Below are 27795 nucleotides of genomic sequence, written 5' to 3'. Positions count from 1 at the left end.
GGCAACTGATGTGGTGAGGATGTCATGTACAATGCTTCACATCAAGGGGAGCATTATTTTAGGGTGGCTGCATGACAAACCCTCAACGTAGCAAAAAAAAATGGTGCGACTTGATGCAAAAGTTTCTTTTGCGATGAAGCCGTACTCCAACAAGTACGCCATTTAGAAATGTGCATGAGTGGAGCACATAAAGGTTGTGGCCACCACTAGTACGTGGCATAGTGCTCGATGAAACAAACCAAAAGTCGTGCTTTCGAGCACGTACAGCGACCGAAATACTGTTCCGCAAGAGGCTACATGCACTAAAGGAATCTATAAGCCTATGGTAAATTTGGGAGACTATGTTCCCTCCTAAAATATCATGGGCTGCCGGACCCATTTCCACTGCACGCCGATGAGTCATCTCCCATCATATAGCCATCACATTTAAGCAAGGAACAACATAATTCCGAAGAAGCCCCAATTTGCGGCGAGTCAGCCGACGTGAGCACGCCAACAAAAATCAGGCGTGTGAGAACAGGTGACACCAAACAGCTGAATCTACACGTGGGCCATCTCGAGTCTTACGCGAGAATCCTGAACCATATTTTATGCTATGTTACATGTACCAAGCACACGATGGACACCCAGTTTCCCCACTCATAACCAAACACATTTGTCGTGTATAAAAAAAAACTGAAAGCCACATACGGCTGTTCAGCACAATTCCTTCAAACGTGACTGGTGTTGGAATGCTAGCTCAGGCCGACGTCCCTGCCTTTTTTATGGTAACTCCCTCTCTCTCTCTCTCTCTCTCTCTCTCTCTCTCTCTCTCTCTCTCTCTCTCTCTCTTTCTCTCGCTTGGTGCTTACTACATCTAGACTGATAGCAGATAACACTCTAGACGATAGTAATACCTCTACTTTCTATAATCAAAGAAATCCCGGCGTGTGGTGTCAGCAGGCAACGTGATGGTAATGGCCGGCAGGGATTTTGACGGCATGACGCTCGTGTATCTATTCCAAAATGTAGACCGGCACCAGGAAACAATTTGTTGTCGCTGCCAATCGCCTGCGGGGCGTCATGGAATGTAAACGACGTAGCATGCTTCGAGAATGCGCCATCCTGTCCTACAACAAGGCGTTGCACTTTCACACTCTGCTGCCAGGACGACTGCTGCCAATCACTCCTGCGGCTTTTCTGCGCTTGAGCACAAGCCGCTTCTGCAAGATTCTGCAGGCTAGTCCCCTTGGGCATCAGCGACCCCTTCACTTGCACAAAGATTTATTCATTGTTCGTTTCCTATGGTAAAGAAGAAACTGTCCGGCGCCCACTTTTTCTTTGACGATGGTGTCATTGATGTCGCGTACTTCTTTTTGAAGAATCAAACATTCAAGCTGTCTGCAGGCCGAAATTTGAGCGCTCGAAAACACTTGTGCCAAGTTGTGTGAATATACCAGGGAACTAGGTTGAAAAGTAACACGTGCTAAACAGGGATAAATTAGAATTCATCATGTGTAGCGCACCAATAAATTCTCTTGCTTTCTTTTTTCGCAGAAACGAAGTGTTCTGCGATGCCATTATACGGAAAGCCTTATGCACCATCCACAACAGTGGTAGCTTGTTAATGATGATGATGCCACGAAGTCAAACATCGCGGACCTGAGACCGAGCCCTGAGTAGAGACTGTTGTTATAATAATAATGATGACAATATTGATGATGATGATGGTGGTGATGATGGTGATGATGATGATGATGATGCACCTTTAACATGTCACATACAATAGGGGATAGGCTAAAAATTGGGCATTTGTACGCGCAGTTAAGGACGCCAGAAAACAGTGAACCTGAAAGCTTCGAATAAACTAGCAGTGTGTACATGGGAAGTGGGGCAGATAAGTGGACGATTATAATTTAGAAGACATGAAAAGAAGGTTCACCGAACAATTTAGAATGGATGGAATTTAGAAACATTATAATTGGAGTAGTCAGGAAAGCAAGGCCCGAGAAGTGAACAATACCCCAGAATTTAGATTCAGGCCAAGGTGTGAAAGGATATATGAACGTCCAAAATAATGTTTTGTTTGTTTGAAAATGTTCGTGCTATCTGTTTTTGCAAGAATTGTCACTCTGGACTTCTCGCAATTCAGCGGAACGGTGTAGACGAGGTGTCAACGAAGGTACTTGTAGGTACGACTAGAAGGTGACCGATGGCAAGGTGCCCGAGTTTTCTCAGTCGCAACCACACAAGGCCAACACTTAGTGAAGCCAAGGAGCATAGGCGAAGTTACCTGTTGTTTTTAATGTTGTTGTAGAAAAGATAAGGTAAATGTAAGTTAAAATGGCCGAAAAAACAACTTGCCACCACAGGTAGCCTAACCCACACCCTCCGCATTACGCGTGCGTTGCTCTACTAATTGAACTACCACGGCGGCTGTTACTTGGGTACTCAGGTAGGGATATGAGGGTAATGCAGCAGTGAAATTGCCCTGCTTTGGCCTGGATTCACACTCGTAGCAACAGACACTTTAAATCCTAATTGCAAGATACTTATTTCATTTCACCCTAATTAACTAAAAAAAACAGTTTCTTCACCGCGCGATTCATGGTCGATGCCCCAGAGTGGGTTGCACCATTTCACTAGGGAACAAGATCAGTGGATGGCGCTGTCAAGATCTACCCCCTTGAAGGAAGAAGGAAAAGAAGGAGTTTCCGCGTCCCTGCCGGTCTGCCCGCCGCACAACGTAGCACTATTTCCGAAAGTTGAAGGCTATAGGCAAGGCAACGGCACGGTACCTGTTCACAGCTCTCTGCTTCTCGATGCTCTTCGCGCCGGCCATCCAGGAATGCAAAGAGGAATACCATAGCCGGCGGCCCACTCACACGGCCTGCAGGCCTCCCAACAAGAACTGCACCATCTGGAACAGGACGGTCACGGCGCGGGAATGCCGCCTGATCCTCGAGACTCACAACCACTATCGCAGCATGGTTTTTCTGGGCAACATGTCGGGCTTTCCTCCAGCCGCCGACATGAGGGAGCTCGAGTGGGACGAGGAGATGGCGTCCGTGGCGCAGGCAAAGGCCGAGCAGTGCACCGACCCCAACGGTGACGCCTACCACGACCGGATGGCCGACCGGTTCACAACCCGGTTCAACCGCACCGGGCAGAACCTCGCCTGGACGGGGAGGAACTTCCCGTTCAAGTCAGTTGTTCTTACTCTCCCGGTTATTCTTGATCAGTTTTTTTGTTGCTCTTCTTGTTCTTAACCTGTTTGATGGTAAAATGAGTGGCGTGAAAATATATCTTTTTTGTCGCTTTATGCTTTTTTATTTGTACCAAATGAAAAAAGAAACATAGTTTGGACAGACAGACAGACACAGACAGACAGACGGACAGACAGACAGACAGTTCTTAAACCAATGCAGCTATCAATTCAAAGATCTTCAATGCGACTTCCAAATTGGTTAGAGACAACTGAAGCAAATAAAATAGATAGATAGATAGATAGATAGATAGATAGATAGATAGATAGATAGATAGATAGATAGATAGATAGATAGATAGATAGATAGATAGATAGATAGATAGATAGATAGATAGATAGATAGATAGATAGATAGATAGATAGATAGATAGATAGATAGATAGATAGATAGATAGATAGATAGATAGATAGATAGATAGATAGATAGATAGATAGATAGATAGATAGATAGATAGATAGATAGATAGATAGATAGATAGATAGATAGATAGATAGATAGATAGATAGATAGATAGATAGATAGATAGATAGATAGATAGATAGATAGATAGATAGATAGATAGATAGATAGATAGATAGATAGATAGATAGATAGATAGATAGATAGATAGATAGATAGATAGATAGATAGATAGATAGATAGATAGATAGATAGATAGATAGATAGATAGATAGATAGCGCCACGTCACGAGTGTATAAAATGAGCGCGCTGCCTCCCGGGCGTCATTTGCCCTTTATCGATTTCTCAGATTTTATCGGTTCTCTATCTACTGTGGTGGACTCTGAAGCGTCTGTAATTCATCGTTCTGAAGCAAAATGGTCCGACGCTTGCCGGTCTATGGCCAACACATACACAATCAAACACAGTTAATCAGCAAAAAGAACTTAATGTATGTCGAAAACATCGATCGAAAACATTTCACCAGAGCGACTACAGCTGAAACTCGATATAACGAAGTGAGATCGCGCTCGGATTATTTCGTTAAATCGAGAAGTTCCTGAAATTGAGAAAGGAATTTTTCGGTCCTTAGAAATCTAAAACTGTAACGTAGCGACACGCAAAATCTGCCGCGGCATTGTATTTGCCGCTAATCCAGCCATCTGCTGCATAAACCATCAATAACGAAAGCAACCACGGCCGCCCTTACCGAGGCGGTGTTGAGTCGGCTGTTCCATGCATGGGCGCGGTTTGGAGCCTCGGCAAAAAAAGAAAAAGCTAATGATGTGACCATGGGGCCTAGATGGTTTAACGCGACAGCTTTACAGCGCACGCACGAAGAACCCCTCTGTGTCAAAACTAGAAAGAAACCACCGCTTTTCTTACTCATCTATTTCAGGAAAAACTCCGTTAAATCGAGTTTGGCCAAGTTTGTTTCGTTAATTCGGGCTGATAATTACATTGAACCCTGTAAGTACCTGCCGGGGAATGGAAATTTCTTCGTTAGATCGGGAACTTCGTAATATCGGGTTTCGTTATACCGAGTTTTTACTGCATAAAGCTTTCGCATTCCCAAACGTAAGCAGTCTTAAGCAGGGTGCCGAAGCTCCCTATGCCTCCCTTAGGACACCCGGTCCCATGCCTATACGCGGTGACAGCGCCGCATCCACCACTGGCGGTTGCCGGATATCCAACTGGAAACAATCCAGGAACAAGATGCCTCCATGACGTCACTGATTAGGTAAGGAGGGAGAGGGAGAGGACGAGTCGCCGGGACGAGCAGGCTTGCGCGAAGCCCTCCTTTCCCACTTCTCATGCAAGCGGGCTGTGTTCGTTCTCTCTTGCAGGTCTGCTGGCCGCGCGGCAACATTGGCCAAATCGCGGTGCAGAACCCGCTGAAGTGCGCCGTGTTTACGAAACGCTTCTTTTCTGCCGCGGTCACCTTGGAAGCTTAATTCTGTATATTTTTAAAGCACCGTGACAGCGCTCGTATACACCAGTGTCAAACAATTATAAGGAAAAATATTTATATAGCAAAACCGTCGTTAACTTTTTGGCGGGTAATATATTACATTTCGTCATTTCGTGAAAATGGTCGCGTTGAAATTCTTACCGTGAGGTTAAGTTTAGGCTACAGTTCAACTAGTCCACAGATATAGTGGTGGCTAGTATAAAGAAAATAACCTCCTGGCACCCTCAATCGTTCATTTTGCTCGTGTATTGTGAAGTGGATCGGCTAAAGCTGGCCGATTTCTCAGTCAGCCAAAACTCGACACAAGTAAAACTTAAACGTTATTGTTTTTATTCACACATGCCGTACTGCAAGAGGACTGACCTCCACGCAGTGGCAAAGTGTCAACCTGCCGAAGCAGCTTTCATTCACAACTCAAATTTGCACATTATGAGCGAACATAGATTCCAGAAGATCCAAACCAATGCGAAAATTAACCATCACGGCCGGTTCACATGGAGGTTGACTATCACATATGTTATGATGACGAGACATCTTGTGGCTTACAGAAAGAAGGTAGAGTACAATTTATGTATTTCATTGACAGTATGAGAAGTAAGGACCCAAAGGATTTTAAACTGGCTACATGAATCTGCATGAACAGGAAGTAGCCTTTAATTGCTGTCATTTCTTGAACTACATGCCGAATGAGGGAGCATATTTCTATAGCGCTTACAAGCGCATATAATCTGCCTCTCGTCACACTTTGCGTCACATTCATACATACAGAATAGCACGGCGAGCATTAGGACACTATTTGGACATAACAGCAACGCAAGGAACCAACCATTCATAAAAAGAAACAACTTAATAGCCCTCTTCATTGCAAGGTGGATTAACAGTTCGTACTTAGCAATAAATAGTCTATACTTGCATTAATGCTCTTATTAAATACATTTTGCTGGCGAAACAAATAACATTGTGCCTCGTCTATAATACTGGTGCCCAAAAGCTTGCACGTACTGGAGCTGAGCGTAAAGCAAGGTAACTGAGCGTGTGGTACCATCTACGATCCAAAACTCAGATGAGATGGAGGGCTTAAGCTTTCTTCAGTACGATATCTTAGTAGTGGTGCATCAAAACGCAACGGGTAATAATGTGCATGCATCCTTTTGCCATCCTTGCTCTTGAAACCTGATTAAATATCACGGCCGTGTCTTTCTTTCTTTACTTTAACCTTGGCTGTATTTGTCGACAAAGTAAAAATGTATGCCCAAAATGTATGCCCAAAATGTATAGCCCAAAAAACGTGCACTCAAGCCCTTCAGTACAAGTATTTAACCTACAGCAAAGAATCTGCCGTCATGACGAATGGGTTGAGCGACACTGCTCCCTATGTCAGTTCACTCAGGCTCGTACAGAACTGGTTTGCTCATGCAAAATGAATACGTGCTCATAAAATAAAGCGAAATACTTGCGCTTACCTGCTGTCATTGGGAAACGTGAAAAACTTAGCAGAACAGGAATTTTCGGTGTTGGAACACCACAGAGCCACGCAACGCATACGGTGCCCCGATTTAGCCACCTTCTGCGCCTTCCGTTCGTTGCGAGCCTGATCAAGCTTACCTATCTTATCCTTCCCATCTTCATGCTTGGGACGACAACCGAAGTAGATGACCGAGCGCGATCCGACTTGCGTTATCGCCGAGCGAGTGGCAAGGCTGAGCGGCGGTAAGCTCGACGGAGGCACGAAGAGGACCACTTTCCGCGCTTCGCCCGATTTAGAATTCACAACAAGAGAGATACAAAAATAAGTTAGGATGTCAAGCAAACGCTTGGAGCGCGCATGTTCCTTATAACAGAATCTATCACTCCACTTCCGGGGGTTGTCGTCAGCGTCCCTGTCGAATTTTTATCGCAGAGCAAAAGCGTAAACATGTGAGATACAAGTTCGTCCTATACCGCAGCGTGTTAGAAGTTCTCCACGAAGGCTAATCGCATTCACGCGCAACGGTGTTTAGAATGCATCGCCATCAGAGGAAAGCACCACCAACTATCCCGCTAGCAAGCCTTATTGAAGTTTCAAGTAAATCCTTCTGCAGGACCTTCCACGCTCACCTACTTTTATTCTGAAGTCAAACAGCTCGCGATTTCTTTTTCTCCGCAGGTCCAGGGACTGGGCGGGTCGCATCAAGAGCTGGTTCGCTGAGTACGTCGACTACCCGCCGGCGAACGTCAGCTGCTTCATGGCCGGTCGTCAAACGATGGTGGGCCACTTCACCCAGGTCGTGTGGGCCAAGACCGGCCACGTTGGCTGCGGCTTCATCGAGTACGGCAGCGTACTGCCGACCAACCTTACGAACATGCAGTACTACGTGTGCAACTACGCCGTGACGGGAAACACGCGGAACGAGCCCGTGTACCGCGCCGGCAAGACGTGCTCCGCCTGCCCCAATGGCACCGCATTCGTCGTGGCCACGGGACTCTGCTCCATCCCTAGGAGGCAGAAAGGAAAAGATGGCGGCCGTGACGTCACCACCAGAGCGTCCGTAACTGGAAAGAAGGAAGACGGCGGCCCACTGCCGGAAGCATATGGCAACACCAAAGAAACGACTGGCGGGAAAAAACGAGAAGAATAGGAATGCCACGTCCAAGGGAAATCGCGCCGGGAATTCTGGCGTGTACCCATTGTTACTCGCACTGATTGCGCTAGTGGTTCTTTTGAGTTTGATATTTCTTTTATTTAGAGCACGTAGATTACCGGAAATGCGCAATAAGAAGGCCTCATCGGCTATTTCGGGGTCAAGGACGGACAGCAATAAAAGTCAGACCTGATTAAAGACATGCATTCAAGAATTGTGATAACTTGTGAGACCAAAAGAGCCTATATTGCAAGGAAGGTACACATTTGTAAAGTGCGCCACCTTAACGAAGGAGACATACGAAAAGGAAGCGCACAGCAACGCGTGATGAAGCTAAAGATATGGTGACGACGACGATGAAGGTGAGGACGAAGACTAATAACCAAGCACAACTAATGTTTTCTCCTCAATACTCGTTTCTGCCACGCTGTTATATCCATCATGAATCGGAGGCAGCTTGCCAAAATTACTTTTTTATATATACCTTATTCTACAGTAATACCACAGTATATGTGAAATAACTTGAACACATGTTCCGCCACATAAATCTGAGGATCAAGCTTGTTTATGTTTGTTTTTGGGTGTGTTAAAACGGGACATGAAGTTCTCACAACTTTGTTCAGCCCTTCCTCCGATATATGGATGCGATTAATTCTGCAAGCCACTGTCTTCGCTGCTATAAAACCCGTTCTCCTCCGCTAGGACGCAAACGAACGGAATATTGGGCAGTATTTCTTTTTTCTGTAAGGATACTTCACGTAAATCTGAGAACATGGTGCCGGATGGAGCACATGTTTTATTCGTTGTGTGGATGGATGGATGGATGGATGGATGGATGGATGGATGGATGGATGGATGGATGGATGGATGGATGGATGGATGGATGGATGGATGGATGGATGGATGGATGGATGGACGGACGGACGGACGGACGGACGGACGGACGGACGGACGGACGGACGGACGGACGGACGGATGGATGGATGGATGGATGGATGGATGCTATGAGCGTCCCCTTCGGAAAGGGGTGGTGGGTAGCGCCACTAAGCTCTTCTTATTATATTGCCTAATGCGCTACCTATGTTAAAGAAGAAAAAAAGAAAGAAAAACCCAAGATGAATTCCGATAACCAGCTTTTCTGATCCCCTATTGTGAATTTGGTTTTTGTATGTCTCCGTTTTTTGTCGTTTCCCTACTTTTCTTCTACCAATCTTCCAATGGCCTCTTGCTAATCTCTATTGCGGACATGTTTACTTTCCCCCTACTCTCACTAAACCCAAAGGCATCAAGGAGGCCAGTGCTGCCTAAATCGACCGCTGGGCAGACGTCTGCACATTATAATAAAACATGCTTCATCGTTTCCCTAGCTTTACTGCAGCAAGCACATGCTTCTTCTTCCTTCTTATATCTCGCTTTATAGGTGCGCATTCTAAGGCATCCTGATCTCGCTTCGAAAAGTAATGAGCTTCCCTTTGAGTTATTATGAATTGTTTCTTTTTTGATTTCGTTTCTTCCTCTGAAGTAGTTACTCATGGCAGGTTTCTTTTCCATTGCCGGCACCCATGAGATTATTTCAGCCTCTCTGACTTTCCACTTGACGTTCTTTGTTGCTGTGTTGCTCACCCTACAGGCCTCATACTTGCTGGTAAGCTTCCTAGTTCTTTTCCTCCAGTGTGAATCAATCTTTTTCCTATACAAATACATCAACACTCTCCCAGCCCATTTACTTTCTTCCATATCCCTCAGTCGTTCTTCACAACCAATTTTATTGTGAGCTTCCCTCACTTCAAAACTTGTCCAGCCCATATCACCCTGCACAGCATCATTTGTAGTCTTCCCGTGAGCGCCGAATGCGAGGCGTCCCACTGATCTTTGTTTGACATCGAGCCCTGACCTTACCTCTGATCTCAAGCAACCAACCGCGTTTCCAAAAGTACGTCCTGGAACCATTACACCTTTCCACATACCCCGGAGTCCCTTGTACCTATTGTATCCCCATAGCGCTATGTGCTTCATTATGGCTGCATTTCGCTTCCCTTTTACTGTTATTGTTTTTTCCTGTGTTTCCATAAATATAATGCCTTCGTTTATTCATATACCGAGGTACTTACATTCTTTTACCCGACATATTTCCTGGCCCTGTACTGTTACTGTCCACTGTTTTCACAGCTTCACAGCTGTCCAGATTCGCAGATTTCACAGATTCACAGCTGAGCAGCATGCGCCATCTATCGCGAGTTCCTGAAACCTACTCTTGTGGGCGGCAAGTGCAATCTGGCGGGAGAAGAGCGAATGTCACCCCACCGAGCTGGAGCGCGGAAATTCTACCCGAGACCGAGTCATCGACTGGCCACTTCTGTTGCGCCAAACAAGGACCATTTCCGCAGTCTATTCACCCGGGTTGCGAATATTGGGAGAGGGAAGCATTACAGAATTTCTCAGGGAGATTGGTAACAGCAGAGAGGTGGCAGAGTGGGAAAATGGGAGTGTTGGGAGAACAACACTGGAACAAAATTTTAATTTTGCGTGTATGTCATATTGCGTTCTATCTCACTCCTATAACCCAATTTTTTTTTGCCTATTATAGCCGAATTTTCGGTTTAGTTTAAGCACAATTCACGTTATTTTGGTTTCAGTATTAGGTCTATTTACGATGTCACCTATTACTTTTTCTGAATTTCCTATTTCCGGCGGCATTTAAATCAATCGCAGAGTGTTGACGTCTTTCGTCGTAGGCTTCACGAGGTGCTTGCACTTACTTTTGTGGCGCACAGTTTAAGAATTTCGGAGGTGTTCCCAAATGGGGGCGGGGGGGGACCTTTTTTACACCAGCCACTGAAACCGACAACGACTTGCGCAGCAACGCTTCATGATAATCTAAAGGCAACTAAAAAATATATATATTGTTCCAGCTTTTTGAAGCCTTTAGCACCGTTTGCTACAAAGCACATTATAATTCGAAGAATAAAGACAATCTTTCTTTCTTCCCTGAAACGTCACATAGCAATATAACGCCGACATCTTTAAAAATGCAAAAAAAAACACCCTCGCTGTCCCTCTATGTGAGTAGCTATGCAACTACGTAACTCTATGTAACGATTATTCGCCTTGTGACGCATATTTCGCAGTCTAGCAATAAGTGCAGGTCGACCTCGACGATGCCTTCCACGTGAACGTGAACTATGAACACGGCTGGCATGTAGTGGTGAGTTTTGGGGGAAGGGAGGGGGTGGAAAAGGTATCTTCATGTTCAACTTACCGAGTAATTCAGCCCCCGGACCCGATGACATTTGTCCAATATTGCTTTAGTTAATGAAACCAGTGATAGCTCGCATACTCGTCCCAATTTTTCAGCAATCCATTGATACAGGAATTGTGCCTGACGCTTGGAAAATCGCACGCATTATACCTATATTTAAATCTGGAGATTCTTCTGTCCTTTCAAATTACAGGCCCATCTCATTAACGAGTATACCTTGCAAAATTCTGGAACACATCATATCATCAGCAATAATGAAGTACCTAAGTCAGCAGAACTTTTTTTTTGGAAACCAGCACGGATTCTTGTGTGGCCGTTCCTGCGAGTCACAGTTATTTGAACTCGTGGCCGACCTGCACGACGCTATACACCATTTAATGAAAATTGATACCGTATTCATCGACTTTGTCAAAGCGTTCGACAAAGTTGCTCACAATCGTCTTATATTTAAACTTGGAAATCTAAACATAAACAACAATGTCTTGAACTGGATAGTTAACTTTTTAACTTACAGACAGCAGTTCGTGTCTGCTAATGAATGTTGCTCCGAACTAACCCATGTAAAGTCTGGTGTGCCTCAAGGTTCGGTGCTCGGGCCGATCCTCTTCCTCATTTACATTAATGACATAAGCAGCAACCTCACTTCTACAATTAGACTATTTGCAGACGACTGTGTTATTTACAGAAAGATTACTGACCCTAATGACACTAATGCTTTGCAATCAGATCTTGACAAAATCGCTAAGTGGTGCGAACAATGGCATATGGAAATAAACGTTTCAAAAACTAAACTTGTAACATTTACGACGGCTAGAGTCACGCAACCCATCTTTTATTCTATCGGTAACGTGGCCATTGAAAAAGTTCCTGCAATCAAATACCTAGGTGTCCATATTACTTCTGATTTGACATGGCACAAACACATTGAATATATAACCACCAAAGCATCCAAAACCCTCGGTTTCATTAGGCGTAACTTGTACTTTGCAAATCAGGCAACCAAACTCTTAGCATACACAACTTTAGTCAGATCTCAACTAGAATATGCCAGTTTCATCTGGAACCCGCATCAAGCTTATCTTGCTGATAAACTGGAATCACTTCAAAATAAGGCTTCTAGGTTTATCACAAGGAAATACGCTCGCTACTCCAGCATCACAGATATTAAATCATCTCTAAATTTAAGCTCACTTGAAAAGCGAAGACTTGTCACCCTGCTATGTCACTTTCACAAGCTTTATCACAATCCTTCAACGTTCACAGAATCTCATATCAAACCAGCACATCGCATTTTCCCCCGAGTAGACCACTGCCTCAAAATGCAACCCAAGATAGCTCACACCAAACTTATGCGTCATTCACCATTGTTCCTTGCCATTTATCATTGGAATAAACTACCTGCAGAAATCATTTCCGAAAATAATTACGACGCATTTTTGAACAAACTGAAGTGCTTACTCTGTGCTGGTCCTTAATAGATTATTATCAGAAGTGCATTTTTTTACATTGTCTTGAGAATTGTGGTCCACATGTGTGCGTCTTCACAAAAACTTGTTTTTATACTGATATGTTCCCTGTTTTCCTGAGCGTATGTTTGTTTATGCTTTTCTAAATGTTCACTGTGTTATGCAATATGATCACTTCATTGTATTTTTTAACTCCCTATGTAATGCCTGTAAAGGACCTTTAGGGTATGTGAATAAAAAAAAATCGTGTCGACTGGGAATTCTGTTTGGTGGTATGGTTTCGTCGGCGGAGAGCGTCATCGATTTCGCGGCTCCGCCCATGGCAGTGGGTCACCTGCCATGGAGCTATCCTGCTGGACACGAGGTAGATATAGGTTCGATTTCCTGCCCTGCTGAAGCCGTCTATTACTTATTTATTTACGTTATTTTTATGGGAATCGGGTAGTGTAACAGAAACAGTCACATGTCCTTTGCAATCAAAATTTGATTAATTTCCAGTGGTGTGGTAATTGAATTCTCACACACATGAATTGCAAGAAAGACACGAGATTATGGAACTGTCTGATTTTTTCTGAAACTTCCTTGCGCTCCCTCTTAGTCGCCTGTGCTCAGTCAATGCGAACTTGTATCCTTCCAGTTTTTTTCAGACCGAGGTCTCGAAGTCATTCAAGGCCTTCGAGATCCGCCCTTTCCTGCGGATTCGCTGCACCTCACTGGGCCACAACAATCAGGATACGGTCCAGTCCCACCGTAAGGAGTATCGCAGAGTGGGTCGTCCGCTCCTATGCACCTGTTGCAGAAGAAAGATAACACTTAACTGAAGCAATGTTCGTTCATCCATCTCGTTTATTTCCCCGCTCTCTTTAAAATGATTTCTGGATCTCACAAAGACAACTGGTCGTATGCACCCACAATGTATGCAATGTCTTTGCCAGAATAATGACTTTATTCCTGTTGCTCGCTTACAAAACGCCCGTGCTCTATATGAACCTTCACAAACATTGTCATCGCTTCTATAGTGACGTAGAACCTACAACATGCATAATATACGCTCGTCGAACAAGCACCTGAGCAGGTTCTTGAACCGACTAGTGTAGCATTGACGGCACTTGTACGTACAATAACACGTGCATAAATACTCGACGGCCGTGACCGTCCTTGCCGCACTCACTGTCGCATGTGTTTCTTCCCTTTCAGCGTTAGGATGGATAGTTGGGTGTTAGTTGGTTAGTTAGTTGGGCGTTAGTTAGTTGGGCGATAGTTGGGCGGATAGTTGGGACACACACACACACACAGGCGCCCTGTGTATGTGTATGTGTTCTTCGTCCACCGTCGTTTTAGCGCCTTCACTTCAGATCGTTCCCTTTCATAGCAGCAGTTCGTCCAAAAAACAGTTCGATTGTTTCTATTCATTCTCTGCGCCGGTTTTTCTGCCTCTGCACAGTTACTGGCTCATAGACCATATAATATAGAGGAATGTTCGAGCACATAGAATTTTTTTTGTATTTAGCTTTATCTACATTTGTACTTTACCTTTCTCTCGTGAATCCAAAACAACCTCGTCGAAAATGGTTCAGTTACTTTTCTGGCACACCGACCACCACTGAAATAGTTTTCTCCTGAACAGTTATCTGCTTTCGATTTCGCATTGCAAAACAAACTGGTCGGTAAATCCGAAACATCTTGTAAAACCCGTTTCAGGCTTCAGTTAAGCCCCTTTTAGAACCACTCGTGTTATCAACTATATTCCCCTAACCTTAGCTGTCTTACCTGAAAACCCTATAATATTTTTCTTTTCTTTTGAATATTGACGGATGTTTTAAAATTGCACTGTGACAGCAGCGCAAGTGGTCTATTCGCCCAGAGATACTATTGCGAGGGCTGCATTAAACGCCAGAAAGACACCCACACAGGATGTCCACTTAACAAAAAGGCAGTATTTAACTTCTAAACTCCGGCATTTGCGGTAATTATTTATAAGGCGGAAGCGGAGACAGTCTTTTTTAAACGCAAACTCATGTACTTAACTCTAAATTCCACGCACAGTGAGACATTAATTGTCAGACTTGGCCCTTCTACTCAGCGTACACGGAAACCGAGCGTGTGAGAAGTGCGGGAAGTCCAGCCCCACATTCTCGTCAGAGGGATACATCCAGTGACGAAATTTACGTCTTAAATGTGCGTGTATCTGCGGCTTCTTTTACGCTCGGAAAAAAAAAACACTTTTGCGTAGTACGTGTTGCATAACAGAAAGCTGTATCGAGAGTGTTTTTCTGTTGCGCTACAATTTTCTCATTGATCCTTTTCATCTAACCATATTATTTGAAAATATGGTTTATTAACTAAGACTAATTATGTACTTAGGTGCAATGCGAAAAATAATCTGAATATCTCTCCAAGATATATATATATATATATATATATATATATATATATATATATATATATATATATATATATATATATATATATATATATATATATATATATATATATATATATATATGATTGATCGATGCATTCGGTACGCGTGCCGCATCGATCATTCTTTGGTAGGCTGTTTGAGAGCAAAGTATGTCGTAGCGCACGAGTGTCTAGTCCCGTGGTACTTTTTTTTAATCTGGCGCAATTTCTATGCAGCTCGGAAAAGCTAAGTATTGCTATTACCTAAGCTCATACAAAAAATACATCGAGTTGCTCAAAAAGCCAGTGAATAATACCAAGTTGGTTGATCCTCGTAATGCGCACGTGGCTTTTTGCAAGGTTTGTTGGCACGAGTTAATTGATACGCCCTGCAGAGTAAGCGTTCCTTTAGGTGGACTTTGTCTTCTCGCTTACCGCAGTCCTGTCGCTAGCAAGAAATATATGCTATTCTTCGAGTCCTGCGTGCTTATCTAGACAGATTTTATTTGCGCTTCTTGTAGCTTTAAAATTGAGAGTATTGCTGAAAACAAGGCACACAGTAATAATAATAATAATAATAATATTTGGGGTTTTACGTGCCAAAACCACTTTCTGATTATGAGGCACGCCGTAGTGGAGGACTCCGGAAATTTTGACCACCTGGGGTTCTTTAACGTGCACCTAAATCTAAGCACACGGGTGTTTTCGCCCCCATCGAAATGCGGCCGCCGTGGACGGGATTCGATCCCGCGACCTCGTGCTCAGCAGCACAACACCATAGCCACTGAGCAACCATGGCGGGTAAGGCACACAGCGAAAGGGAAAGTGTTATAAATGCAGATTTTCTTAAAAGTAACATTGGGATTACTTGAGAGTCATGAGACGTCCATCCTTGCAGAAGTATCCCTCGCATGGGTTCGTACAACTCATATTCTGTCTATTTCGGTGTGTGGAACAGTCTGGCTTGACGCATACAGGCGATCCTTTCAAGCCTGTTAAAGGAAGAAAAAAACACCAGCATTATATTCCAATCACATTTGCGGATTTCTTCGGGGCTCACCGGTTCACTACAAATATTGCGTAGAAACAAACATACAGCCAGATCACGCCTTCACCCCCATGTTCACGTCTATCTTTGTTTGAGCTGATAATACAGCTGTTTCACTCCACTTTGAGGACGTTCTTTCGTGTACCTGGTGGCTATGGAAAAGTGAGTAATTCTTTGATACAGTGAGAACATAGAAACAAATATCCTGCAAAAGTTTATTCGCGCTGGCGAACATCACAAGGGGGCGATAAACAGTGACCACCTGTTTCTTGAACTGAAGTTTACTGAGGGAAACATACAAGAATCACTTTCTGGCTCTTTTTTTTGTGTTATAACTAAGCACCACATTGCTAAAACTCCTCTGAAAGAATTAGTTTGGAGACGAACATCTGATACGTGCTTCAGACAAGTGACTTTGTCTTAAGGTGAAACCTGTCATTTTCCTTTCAATACCTGGTACCAATGTTGATTTCTTTTATTATTAATCTTTTTTACTAAATATTACAGCCTGTAGACGGCGCTGACAACTACTGTTCCTTGAGCTGATAATTATGCATTACACCTCAACAGCATTTCTGCAGTCCCAGATTAGCGCATCATTCGCACACATGAAACGCACTTGGTCATGCACTTGGTTATGCACTTGGTTATCTATCTTCGCACATTGTTGTAATATCGAGGTGGCTATCTTCATGTATAATGGCCCGCCTGTTTAAAAAAAGCGTGTTGCATGAAAGCTGGGACACTCTGTATACCACAACCACATACATCGTACACAAAGAAAGAAGTCGCGGATTAAACAAATCAATGCAACTACGTCGTCGTGAGCATATTCGTGGGATATATGAGCGATTTGAAAAGAATACGTGTAACCACTACATTCAAAAAAGACAACCTTCCATCGTGATATTCAACTTGATGGCAGCACAATTTCTTGCTTCCGTTAAAATTTATCTTGGACGTCAATTTTTTTTTACAGGACACGTTAGGGTTGATGGGTTAGATTCTCTACAACCCATTTTTTTTCGTGCCAGTGATTTCTTTATCATGGCCCGTGATCTACCGGGTTGAAGATGGAAAGTTGACTCACCCGTACTCCTACAAAGCACCGCACCACAAAGTATGACGACAAACAGAGTGGCTCGCAACATGTTCCTTGGTACTCCTGTTCCCTAGAGAAGATGCCAGAGTAATATTTCAAATTTTATATTCAAATGATAAACTCAATGCATATTCACGTTGCTTTAGGCATGAAGATGGGCTTTAGTAAGTCCTAAATGCGTGCACTTTTGAGGCACCATCTCCAGGTATATTACAATGACGTTGTGTCCAAATTGCGCAGGCTGTTAGCATCTGACTACACTTCAAAGCAACTCTCGCAAATTTGACCGCTTCACGCTGTCAACCAAGCAACACAACACTTTTTCTAGCCAACTGCTATGCTCCCCGCGTGAAAGATTTATCGCTTCTCCTAACACTCTGACGCAATTCCTACTAGCAGCAAGCTAGCATAAATTTCGTATACCTATGTTGTATTCAATATCTAATTAAGGCTCCAATCAGCGGTCACGTGATGACTAGTCAGCTTTCAAGTGAGTCACTTAGGAACAGCGCAACATAAAACGCAACACTCCCGAAGAAACAGGCACGGTAGTTCTTATAGCACGGCTACATTTAATGAACCTGGTGAAGTCCATTGTTGTGCTGCTGCTGCTTCCCAGGCTCGGACACTCAAGAGCTTAAACTTCGCAAAGAACAAACATAGGCGAGTGCAACTCTTATTCTGTTCTAGTTACGACGTCGCATAAAGGATCATCGCAAACGTGCACAAACTGTAAGCCTGGCTTCGAAGCAATTATTTTCGGGCAGACACGAACACAACTGCACGTCCAGTCATCTGTATCTCACGAACAGGGCTCACCGGCAGTCGACGTGGACTCCTTCGGCGCACGGTCTTTCCAGGCAGCTTCTGCGCAACTCGCTGTCGAAGAAATAGCGGGAAGGCCTTGCTCAATTACAGGCGTTCAACCCAGCATCTTACCTTTGTATTTCACGGGAGAATTACCGCCGTCACTATCTCATCGTTCCAGGCCCTCAACTCTAAAACAAAATGTTTCGTTCTTCGCCTCTTCTCCCGCTTCCGATAAGAACGAAGAGCGGCCCATCGCTATCCGAAGTTATCATGGTTCGCCACTGCCCCATACAATGCACATGAGTGCGCTTTATCTAAAGACAGGGAGCGACCGGGTCGCTTCAGCCGTGCTTGTGGCCTAGTTATCCGACAGAGTTCTTGAATATGATTACTTTATTAATGACGTGAATTATTAGGGTTTATTCAATGAGGCATGTTTCCGGATGAAAACAAGTAGCAACCACCTTGGCATTTCAGGAACGCCATACGTGAATATGGCGGTGGTGAGAGAGACGGCAGTAGCGATATCAATCTAGTAATCGCAGTTACGCTGCTGACTCCGTTGAATATTATGTTTTTCGTGCTCCTCCCAACTTTTTCAACAAAAGGGAAAAAAATAAGTTTAGCTCTATTCGTAGCTTAACCTACGACAATACCAACAGAGTCACTCTTACCAGAAAAGACAAGTTACGCGATCTAGAAAAGCCGGAAACACGCAAGTCGAAATTGCCTCTCCAGCTCGACGCGACGTCACGAATTTTGACGGCGTCTGTTCAGGCCTACACTGTAAAATAATTTACACCCTAAAAAGTGAAAAAGGGTGTAAATTTGTATATAACTCAGACCCTTAGGGTGTCCGTTATACAGATAACACCCTAAGGGTGTGAGTTATAGACACATTTACACCTTTCTTCACTTTTAAGGGTGTCAATTATTTTACACTGTAGGTCATTTGTGTGTGTGCGTGTGTGTGTGTGCGTGTTTCTTTTTTGTGTTCGTCGGAAAACACAGCTTCCTTTATAATTTATAAGAGGCGAGGACTAAACTTGGCAAGTTACGAAACCCTTTACAATGTCGCAACGGCCCAAATACAAAAAGAATGCTTTGAAATCTGTGACGTTCCACTGGCGCGCAGGCACTATGGTCTCGGCGCGAAATTAGAAAATGAAGTTAACTTTGAGCTTCATTTTCTCTTTTAATAATCGACCTATCAGCACAAAATCAGCGAAATACGTGGTCATCGAAAAATACTTGATCAGCCTAAAGTGATTTAGTGTTTCTCTTTAATGTCCGTTTAAGCTAACATGAGCGACATCGAGTGGGTGAGAACCAACTGAAGCGAACCAGCACCGTGAAAAATAAGACTCCAACCGTCTAACTTGCGAGAACAGTGGCCTCAAGAGTGCGTTCGTTCGCGCAAGCAAATCAAATTGATGTTGGCTGCAAAGGCTGCCGCCAAGGCCATGGGGAAGCCGCGGAGTCTCCCATTGGCCAGGTGAAATAGCGTCACAATTACGTCAGGCCTATACGTTCAGCGCCAGTTCATTCCCTGGTGGTTGACAGCGTAAAGATTCAATCGGCGACCTCACGCACTCCCTCATTTCCCCTGACAACGCGCACAACACTCGACAATACTTAAAACACGCATATGTGCATATGTGTTTAATCCTTATTTAAAGGGGTTTTTTTTTAACTTTTTTTTCTGTATATATCCTGCTGATCACTGATTGTGACAATGTTTGACAGTGACCTACGTTGTTGTGTTCGATGTTCCGCCCCCCCTTATGTAATGCTCCTTCCAGGGGTCTATAAGGACCAATAAGTGATGATGATGATGATGATGATGATGATTATGATGATGATGATGATGATCGACTGAGCCGCAGCCGAGCTGAGCAGCTGCCAGGCAACTCGCCCTTTCAGAACAATCTGGCAGACTGACAATGAGAATATGAAAAGCGTTTTCATTTCTTTCACGTAATAAATTTTTTTTTCATTTTTTAGCATGGTACTAGTTATAAAAATACTGCAACAGAAAGCACTATCAACACATTTTAGTTCATACGATTTTATCGTTTATATTTAGCTTAGCCAGCCGTCCATCAGCAGGGTGGCTGGGTCGAATTCAAAAACGAAACTAGCGGTTGCCTTCCATGAGTTTCTGCCACCACTCGCACCTTTGGCTCTGCAACAAATGCTGCTGATGCGGGGGGCAAGGTCGCCCATAGCAATAAGGGCACGCCTTCGCTTTTTAGTTTCGTTGCAAGTCCGCGGGTCAAATCGCTAATATGAAAGCCACGTTGGTGAATTGGAGCAACATGCGACGGCCTGCTGACCTGTCAAAGGAAAACATTTACTTTGATAACCTCGGAGCATTTTTCGTCAATGTGACGACATCGATTCACAGTATGTGGTTTCTTTTGGAGCTGGAAAATCTTCACTTCATTTGCCAGGCAGGATTATTGGACATTTAGGATAAATATTTTCTTAGTTTCTTATTAGGAGTTAATAATGTGGCCCCTGGAAAACACTGTCAAAATTTATGACGTCGCATAGAGCTAGTGCAAGACCTCCAGTTTTGGCATCGTAGCCGGTCTATTATTTATGAATCTTTTCGACCACTATAGGCACAAGTTCACGATAAAACTTACCTAATTTAATTTACGAATAGTTAAGTTTAAGTACTAGCTAAATAATATATCCCTTTCGTACCCATCGGTTAGTTGATGGAGGAGGAAAAAAATTGAAGGGAAACAGCCAATAGATGAAAGGTAGTTGCTGATTGATTGAATTGATCTCAATTTCCTTTTTCAAATATGGGAGAGCCCTCTTGGTCGTTTTTCTTCGCCAACATCATCAACTTTTTTACTACTGCAGAACAGATAACAAACTAGAGAACGGCAAATTAACAAATGGTCTTTGGAAAACACAAGCAAACAGGTGGAGCAGTTAATGTAGGCAACGGAACAAAAGCAAAGAAAAGGTAGACACAGGTGACAAAAGCAACGTATTCGGGAAGTACTCTCTTATAGCGACTAAACACTCGCTTAATGGCAAGGGGCGAACAGTACCAGACAATGCATTCCACTGTTCTATTGTACGTGGGAAACAGTTGTGTTTGAACGAGTTAGAATAGGCAAAAAACGCATTGGTTTCAACTCATGACAGCTACGAGTACAACTTTCTTTAGCAAGTGTTATATATGACTGCAATCAAAAAAGCCAGAAGCGGAGTTGAGGATGACATGCGGAAACGAAACTTTAGATATTCGATGTGATAATGCAACAAGAGTGGTTGGAGGTTAAGGGACCGCAGTGCTTGTGTCGGTGAAAAATCTACGATCTACGAATGAAATTGCAGGAGGTGAAGTGAATGGGTTTTCCTTCTACACATTCAAGTGGACTTGTTTTACACTGTGTGTACGGATATCAAAACCTCAGAGGTGTATTCGGCCATGTCTATGGGATCTATATGACAGGAAGGGAACACGAAATATCATACCCGCTACAAGATAATCATGGATACGAACATTTACCACAAACAGCGCTTACATTTTATGTAAGCAAAATGGTAGTCAAAAGAAGAGTGTACAGGCATCTGTGGCAACAAAACTAATTACCAAAAAAGAAATTCCTGAACAAGCTACGCCATTCCAATGTAAAAATAAACATCATAAAACCAGGAATTATGAGCCATATTACCATGCAGCAGAAATCTGATTACGCGGTGGTGGTGCCTCCCCGTGCAAGGCCTCGACACTACCACCTTCCCTCCAGCAAAGTCGGTGGCATCAGCTGCAGGAGTAGCACTAGTTGTATTACACTGCTTGCAATATATTCGCCTTTTGGAGGGGTGTATCTGAGACCGCTCCTATATATGAGCGAACGCGGGTAGCCGGTTGAAATTAGCCTCGCCGATTGGTTATCTAAACTAGCCTGCATGGCGTGAGGGAACGATTTCATAAGAGGGCTTTGAAGACATGTGGTTATTCTTATATTTTAACATGCAGGTGATAGAATCATAAGCAAGAAGGTCTTTCTGCACACGTGGACTGTAAAGCCAACGGACGTGGTTATTGTCAAAAGATAAACAGATGTAAAAACTGAAGAGAAGCATAGAGAGGGACTTCATGTGCAAAGAACAAGGCCTCCAATGTTGTCAAATCATCGTTTACACAATGGTCAAAAGAATTAAATTATGGGGTTTTACGTGCCAAAGCCACTTTCTGATTATGAGGCACGCCGTAGTGGAGGACTCCGGAAATTTCGACCACCTGGGGTTCTTTAACGTGCGCCTAAATCTAAGTACACGGGTGTTTTCGCATTTGGCCCCCATCGAAATGCGGCCGCCGTGGCCGGGATTCGATCCCGCGACCTCGTGCTCAGCAGCCTAACACCATAGCCACTGAGCAACCACGGCGGGTCACAATGGTCAAGGATAAAATGAATGAGCTTCTAATGCAATGTGCCTTTGGCGAAAGCTTTTACCTTTAGGCTTTCAAATATGTTGCTCATTTCTTCTGTTTTAAGCACTGGCACTAATCATTCTAGTGATTTCACCCGCGTATTTTTCACGTATATATAGGTAATTTAATTTCTCACTTCTGTGGCCAATCGCCCTCATGGTTATGCGCCACGTTCAAGACGACTCAGCATCAACGTCTCGCTTTCTGCTCGGCTTCCTGTGCTTCTCGTCTCTCAAGCCTCGCGAGCCGTCCAGGAGTGCAAGGAGGAGTGTACAAGTGGCAGCGACTTACGCACATGGCCTGCAAGCCTGCCAACGGGTGACACCCGGAAGAACAGGGTCAGCCCGAGGGAGCGCCTGTTCATCTTGAAGACGCACGATTACCAACGCAGCATGGTGGCCCTGGGCAGGCTCAAGGACTAGCGCGGGCTGACGGGGGACGGCGAGCTCGCGTCCGTGGAGCAAGCGAATCGTATACACAGGCATACAGGAGTCGCGATGCTGCGCGCGAGCCTGTTGTCTACCTCAATCGCACAATTAACTAAGATTAACATGAAGCCCTGGGGCTTAACGCGCCAAAACGACGATGTGATTGTGAGGCCCGTTCTGTGAGCGTGGATTCCGGATTAATTTTCGCCACCTCGGGTTCCTTAACGCGCGCCTAAATTTAAGCACACGAGCTTTCTTTTTTTACACCTGCGACAACTTACGGCACCTTTGCACCATCCCGTTCCCAAACGCGGGCCAGAACCTGGCCTTCCGGGGCTGGAACTTCCCGTTCAAGGGAACCGACTGGGCTGGTCGCATAAAGCAGTGGTTCATCGAGGACACCGACTATCTGGCGGAGGAACGTCACAGCTTCCGCATCCCTCCTGGACAGAAGCAGAAACCGGCCGACCACTTCACGCAGTTCGTGTGGGCCGAGACGGGCTTCGTAGGCTGCGGGTTCGTCGAGTACAGCATAGCGCACGCGACCCGATTGCCGTACATGTAGTAAATATGTGTGCAACTATGCCGTCACGGGCAACGTTTTCTGGAAACCTCTGTACTTGGAAGGCGAACCATTGCACCGCCTGTCCCAACGGCAGGGTGTACACCAAGGCAACCGTGATGTGCTCTTTCGGGGCCGAAAGAGAAGAAGCAGTCACTTTAGTCAGTAAAGAAGTAAAAAACGAAATGAAAAAAACAGCGACAGAAATTCAAGCATGGTGAACGACACGCTGCACGCTTCCAACCTGCTTTGTCAAGGAACATTCTGCAGAGTATATAGTGCATTGTGGTCCTTGCGACGTTCTGCTGAGGACACGCCGCTTTGGTTTGTTTTGGTGCAGCGCGTACAATGGGACGCGCTGCCACTCTGAAACCTTATCCACCGTCAACGTTCGCTGTGGTTGTCGGGCAATTATATGCATTTTGCGGTTATAAAGCGATGCCTTCTAGGATCAACGGTCTTGTAGATACATATATCACGGGGGATACGCTTTAATAGATCTGAACCTGGTCTTTGTTGGTGGCACTGTTTCAAGTATTTCTAGGACTTCTTGCGCGCCAAGTGAAAGTGGCGACACATGGTTTTGTCTATGATACGTGACAATGATAAAAATTTGCCGCTGCATGGCATTTAACGAACGTGCGTGCAGCACATAGGTGTGGGTTCGGCACTGCTTCCCTTTTGGCAACTAGCCAATGGTTTTTATTTATTCACTCCGCCAGTGCTGGCACGAAAATTAAGACCTTTATAATGTGCATCTATTCAGTTGATATGACTGAATAGTAGTAGACAATTGTATGATCAAACCTACACAGTATACATCATCCTGCTCAGCTTTACGAGTGAAACTAATGCTGAATAGACTACTATAAATGTTGCAGACTGCAGTGTCATGCCTGGATAACTATGCCTAAAAAATAAATGGTTGATTGTGCTTTACGGGCGACTGTTGAATATATAGGAGGCAGCCGAACGGCGGTCGAATCGCCATTTGAATAACGTCCGAAGCACTTCGTTGGTGTACATTAGGTCACACAGAATCCACTGTGTCATTTCAACCACGTTAGTTCATGGCGTCCTCGGTATACTCGAAAAGCTGAGACGCAAGAAGAAGACTAACAAAAAAAATTTAACCCCCCTCCCCAGCGCCCCGCTTGCTATGGAGACGATGACGTCTACAACGTCGTTGCCGTCGAAAATAGCTGACTGAATGAGCGCCACAAACGTACACGATGAACTGAATACGACGACTGACCAAACCCCAAGTGTTCCCTGCACTATATGTAATTATTTCCAGCGGACCATCACTTCAAAGCTTTCGCAACTAAGCTGGCGCTCTTGTGATTGCCCGCCAGAGAGCAGCTGTGCAAAAAAGAGGGAGAGAAGGAGCAAAAAAAATATACACTTCACCGTCGCAAGTGTACGGAACGCAGCATAAGTGTATCCCGAACTTTCGTATCCGCCTAATCGGCTAACCGTGCGTCCCTTCAAGCCAATAAGCGTTCACTTCGCCGCGCTGACGACTGAGCGCGCGACACCGTCACCCCGTCAATGCGCGCGAACGCTTCATTGCTGTCGCGTGTTTTCGCACCTGACCGAAAGAAACTCGATTCGTTATTCGGCGACCTGCGAAGCAGCGGCCAAATCCTCCGTTTGAGTAAACACACACGGCGAGTACAGCTCCGCCACAATTTCTGCGTCGACGACGATCCGACGCCTGCACCGCAGAGGGAAACTTCGTCGTGGTAATGCGAGCGACTGACCCGGGCTCAAAACATTTCCCTGCCGCGGCGCTTATATGCATATTCCTTATATAACCGTGAAAGAGAAACCCGTGGCGGCTCGGCGAACCGTTGTTTATTCAGGAAACTCGCGAGCCGGCAACGTACGTGTTGCCGCTCTTTTGTCTCCCTCCCGCCACGCCGTACGTACTTACGCATGGCCGTATACTTATATGTATGTCTGAGTACACACAGCCAGTGACGTGTGCAGTGCGTGCGGGTGGTTTGGCTGGAGGCGTCGTGAGGAGATTGTGCGTGTGTATGTGTGTGAACGGGGGGGAGGCAGAGGAGGGGGGGTAGGCAGGGGGTATACATGTATACACACGTGCGCGTACATACGGCAGTTGCGGCTCATTTGCAATCTGGAAGAGAGATAAGAGCGAGGTGCGCTAACGCGATTAGCGGGACCGTATAGCCCGTTACAGACGCTCCATTGGGCGCCGCGTAACCTGATTACGCCGCCGCTTGAACGGGGGCCGCTGTCAAAACAGCGGCCGCCAGGAGGCGCTGGCTACCACTCCCCCTCACCGCTACTCGGCGCGGCAGTCTGTTTGCACACGACACGCCTCCCCTCATTGTGGCTCTCGATGAACTCGGACGAGCGGCGGCGGTAACGTGGCCCGCGGCGTGTGTTTCGGGCGCCGCGGTTTTCCGTCTCTGATTGAGGGCGTATGTCGCGCGCTATAGCGACTGGTGCGATACGTGCACCACTGCGCTCCCTAACGATCCCTCCCTTCCGTCAGCACCCTCTCCCCCCCACCTTCTACTTCTTTACTTCCAAGCGCTTTTGGCACCCCGGGCGACAAGTTTTTTGACGGACAGGCGTCAACGTGCTTTGAAAAGGTTATACCACAGATGCCACACAACAGGACACAATGGAGGACTTGCCTTTGCAGATCCAGCGTAGTAACTTTAGGGGCCCAATTTTTGTGAATGGAACATTGAGAAGCCAGGGATAACCAAGCAACCGGTGCCTCTGTTCACAAAAACGTTATTACGTGAGAATTGGCCGCATGAGAGGGTGAAACAATCGCGGCGTTGCACATATCAATAGCGAACTTGGCGATCAAACGCAAAGACCGTTTATCAAAAAAAAAAACTGCCAGCTTTAGAACCGCTTTGCTATATTTAAGTCGAGAACTTGATGTTACGCTCACTGGGCAGACGTTGCATTGTGGTATACAGCAATGGTCCATCGTCATGCTAGCTCAGATAAGAGCAAACCAAGCAACCTTCAGCTAGGGGGAGGGGGGCGCACTTTTATTTAAGTTTTTATAAATGTAATAATAATAATAATAATATTTGGGGTTTTACGTGCCAAAACCACTTTCTGATTATGAGGCACGCCGTAGTGGAGGACTCCGGAAATTTTGACCACCTGGGGTTCTTTAACGTGCACCTAAATCTAAGCACACGGGTGTTTTCCCATTTCGCCCCCATCGAAATGCGGCCGCCGTGGCCGGGATTCGATCCCGCGACCTCGTGCTCAGCAGCCCAACACCATAGCCACTGAGCAACCACGGCGGATTTTTTTATAAATGTGCGGAACGCAGCAATCTCGTCAAGCAACCGCTGCAAATGTTAGAATTTTATGTTTAGCCATTAAAATTGAGGACGTAATATCCCCTGACTGAAGGCGACATAATTTGGCTTAGGCTGTCAAGTACAGTGACTAGGAAGCTGAGGATGTGACCTGATGGCAATGACGTCATAGTGACGAAACGGCGCCGGCGCCATGACGACTACTGCGTAATGCACTGTAATTACTCTGTACCACGAAGCATTAATGTAGTGAACAAGAAGAAATAATGTATTGATTACTGTGCAATGGAAACGGCGGAAGGACGGACACAGCAAACTGGGTTTCCAGCTGCCAACTGTTGTCGCGATAAAAGCACCGACGATTCTGCAAGTGTGTCGATACTGCGATGAACTCACGTTCCTCGCAGATCACGTGACCGAGCTAAAGACCACTCCGACACCGCGCAGCAGTGGTAGTTTCTTTGCGTGGGAGCGGTTTCCATCTACTCTTGTGCTAGGCTTCGCAGCTGCTTTGAAGGTTATGACTCATGTAGAAAAGCCTATTGCAGCGCGCTGCCACATCAAAGTCGCACTCGACTTCAGACATTACATGTCATCTTTACATTCCGACCCATGTGTGAACGTAACACAACGTACGCCAGAAAATATGGCACGAACGCTCGCTGTGGCGCAGTGAGTATATGACGTCCTGCTACTGAACACAATGTCGGGAGTTCCAGTCCTGGCAGCGGCGACCGCGTTCCGATGGGGCTTCAGTGCACAGTATAAGGTACAATCAACCACAAAATTTTACGGAACATGAGGTCTGAGAAAATGCTGAATTTCGCCGCAGCCTCGCAAACCAGCCTAGCATTCGCATTTACAACCTCTACCGGTATATGTGAACATTGTGATGTTAGGTTTCACTGAATACTAGCTGTTATAAGCTGCTCAAAAACTGAAAGTTTTCTGAGGTCCATAAACTTCTGTAGTTGACTGCACTTCTAGCATTGCATGTTTGCCTACAGCGAGACCAAATCGGACTAGACCACTTGAATTATACTTTGTATTATAACGCGCACATTTGCTAGAACGTGATAATGTGCGATACGCTGCCTATAAAGTTTAAGTCGGGAGTCGGTGCTCGTGCAATGTCGCCCTCCCTTTTTGT

At 45.1% G+C, this 27795-nt stretch overlaps 2 protein-coding genes across 2 annotated transcripts; one reads left to right on the top strand and one right to left on the bottom strand.

The window, feature by feature from the left end:
- Positions 1–2664: 2664 nt before the first annotated feature.
- LOC135901950 (scoloptoxin SSD976-like) lies at positions 2665–7985 on the top strand. Its single transcript, XM_065431792.1, has 2 exons — positions 2665–3184; positions 7305–7985. Exons 1-2 carry the CDS (start codon positions 2802–2804, stop codon positions 7774–7776), a joined length of 855 nt encoding a protein of 284 aa, XP_065287864.1. The 5' UTR covers positions 2665–2801; the 3' UTR covers positions 7777–7985.
- A 5068-nt stretch (positions 7986–13053) lies between these two features.
- Positions 13054–18104, bottom strand: LOC135902008 (uncharacterized). Its single transcript, XM_070525300.1, has 5 exons — positions 18021–18104; positions 17877–17936; positions 17046–17127; positions 15776–15899; positions 13054–13294 (listed from the first exon to the last, which is right to left on the bottom strand). Exons 3-5 carry the CDS (start codon positions 17104–17106, stop codon positions 13171–13173), a joined length of 309 nt encoding a protein of 102 aa, XP_070381401.1. The 5' UTR covers positions 17107–17127; positions 17877–17936; positions 18021–18104; the 3' UTR covers positions 13054–13170.
- Positions 18105–27795: the final 9691 nt, after the last annotated feature.

This window comes from Dermacentor albipictus, chromosome 9 (genome assembly GCF_038994185.2).
Source record: "Dermacentor albipictus isolate Rhodes 1998 colony chromosome 9, USDA_Dalb.pri_finalv2, whole genome shotgun sequence".
Classification (NCBI taxonomy): Eukaryota; Metazoa; Arthropoda; class Arachnida; order Ixodida; family Ixodidae; genus Dermacentor; species Dermacentor albipictus.
The sequence above is the reverse complement of the archived record's forward strand: the minus strand, read 5'-3'. Positions and strand labels throughout refer to the sequence as shown.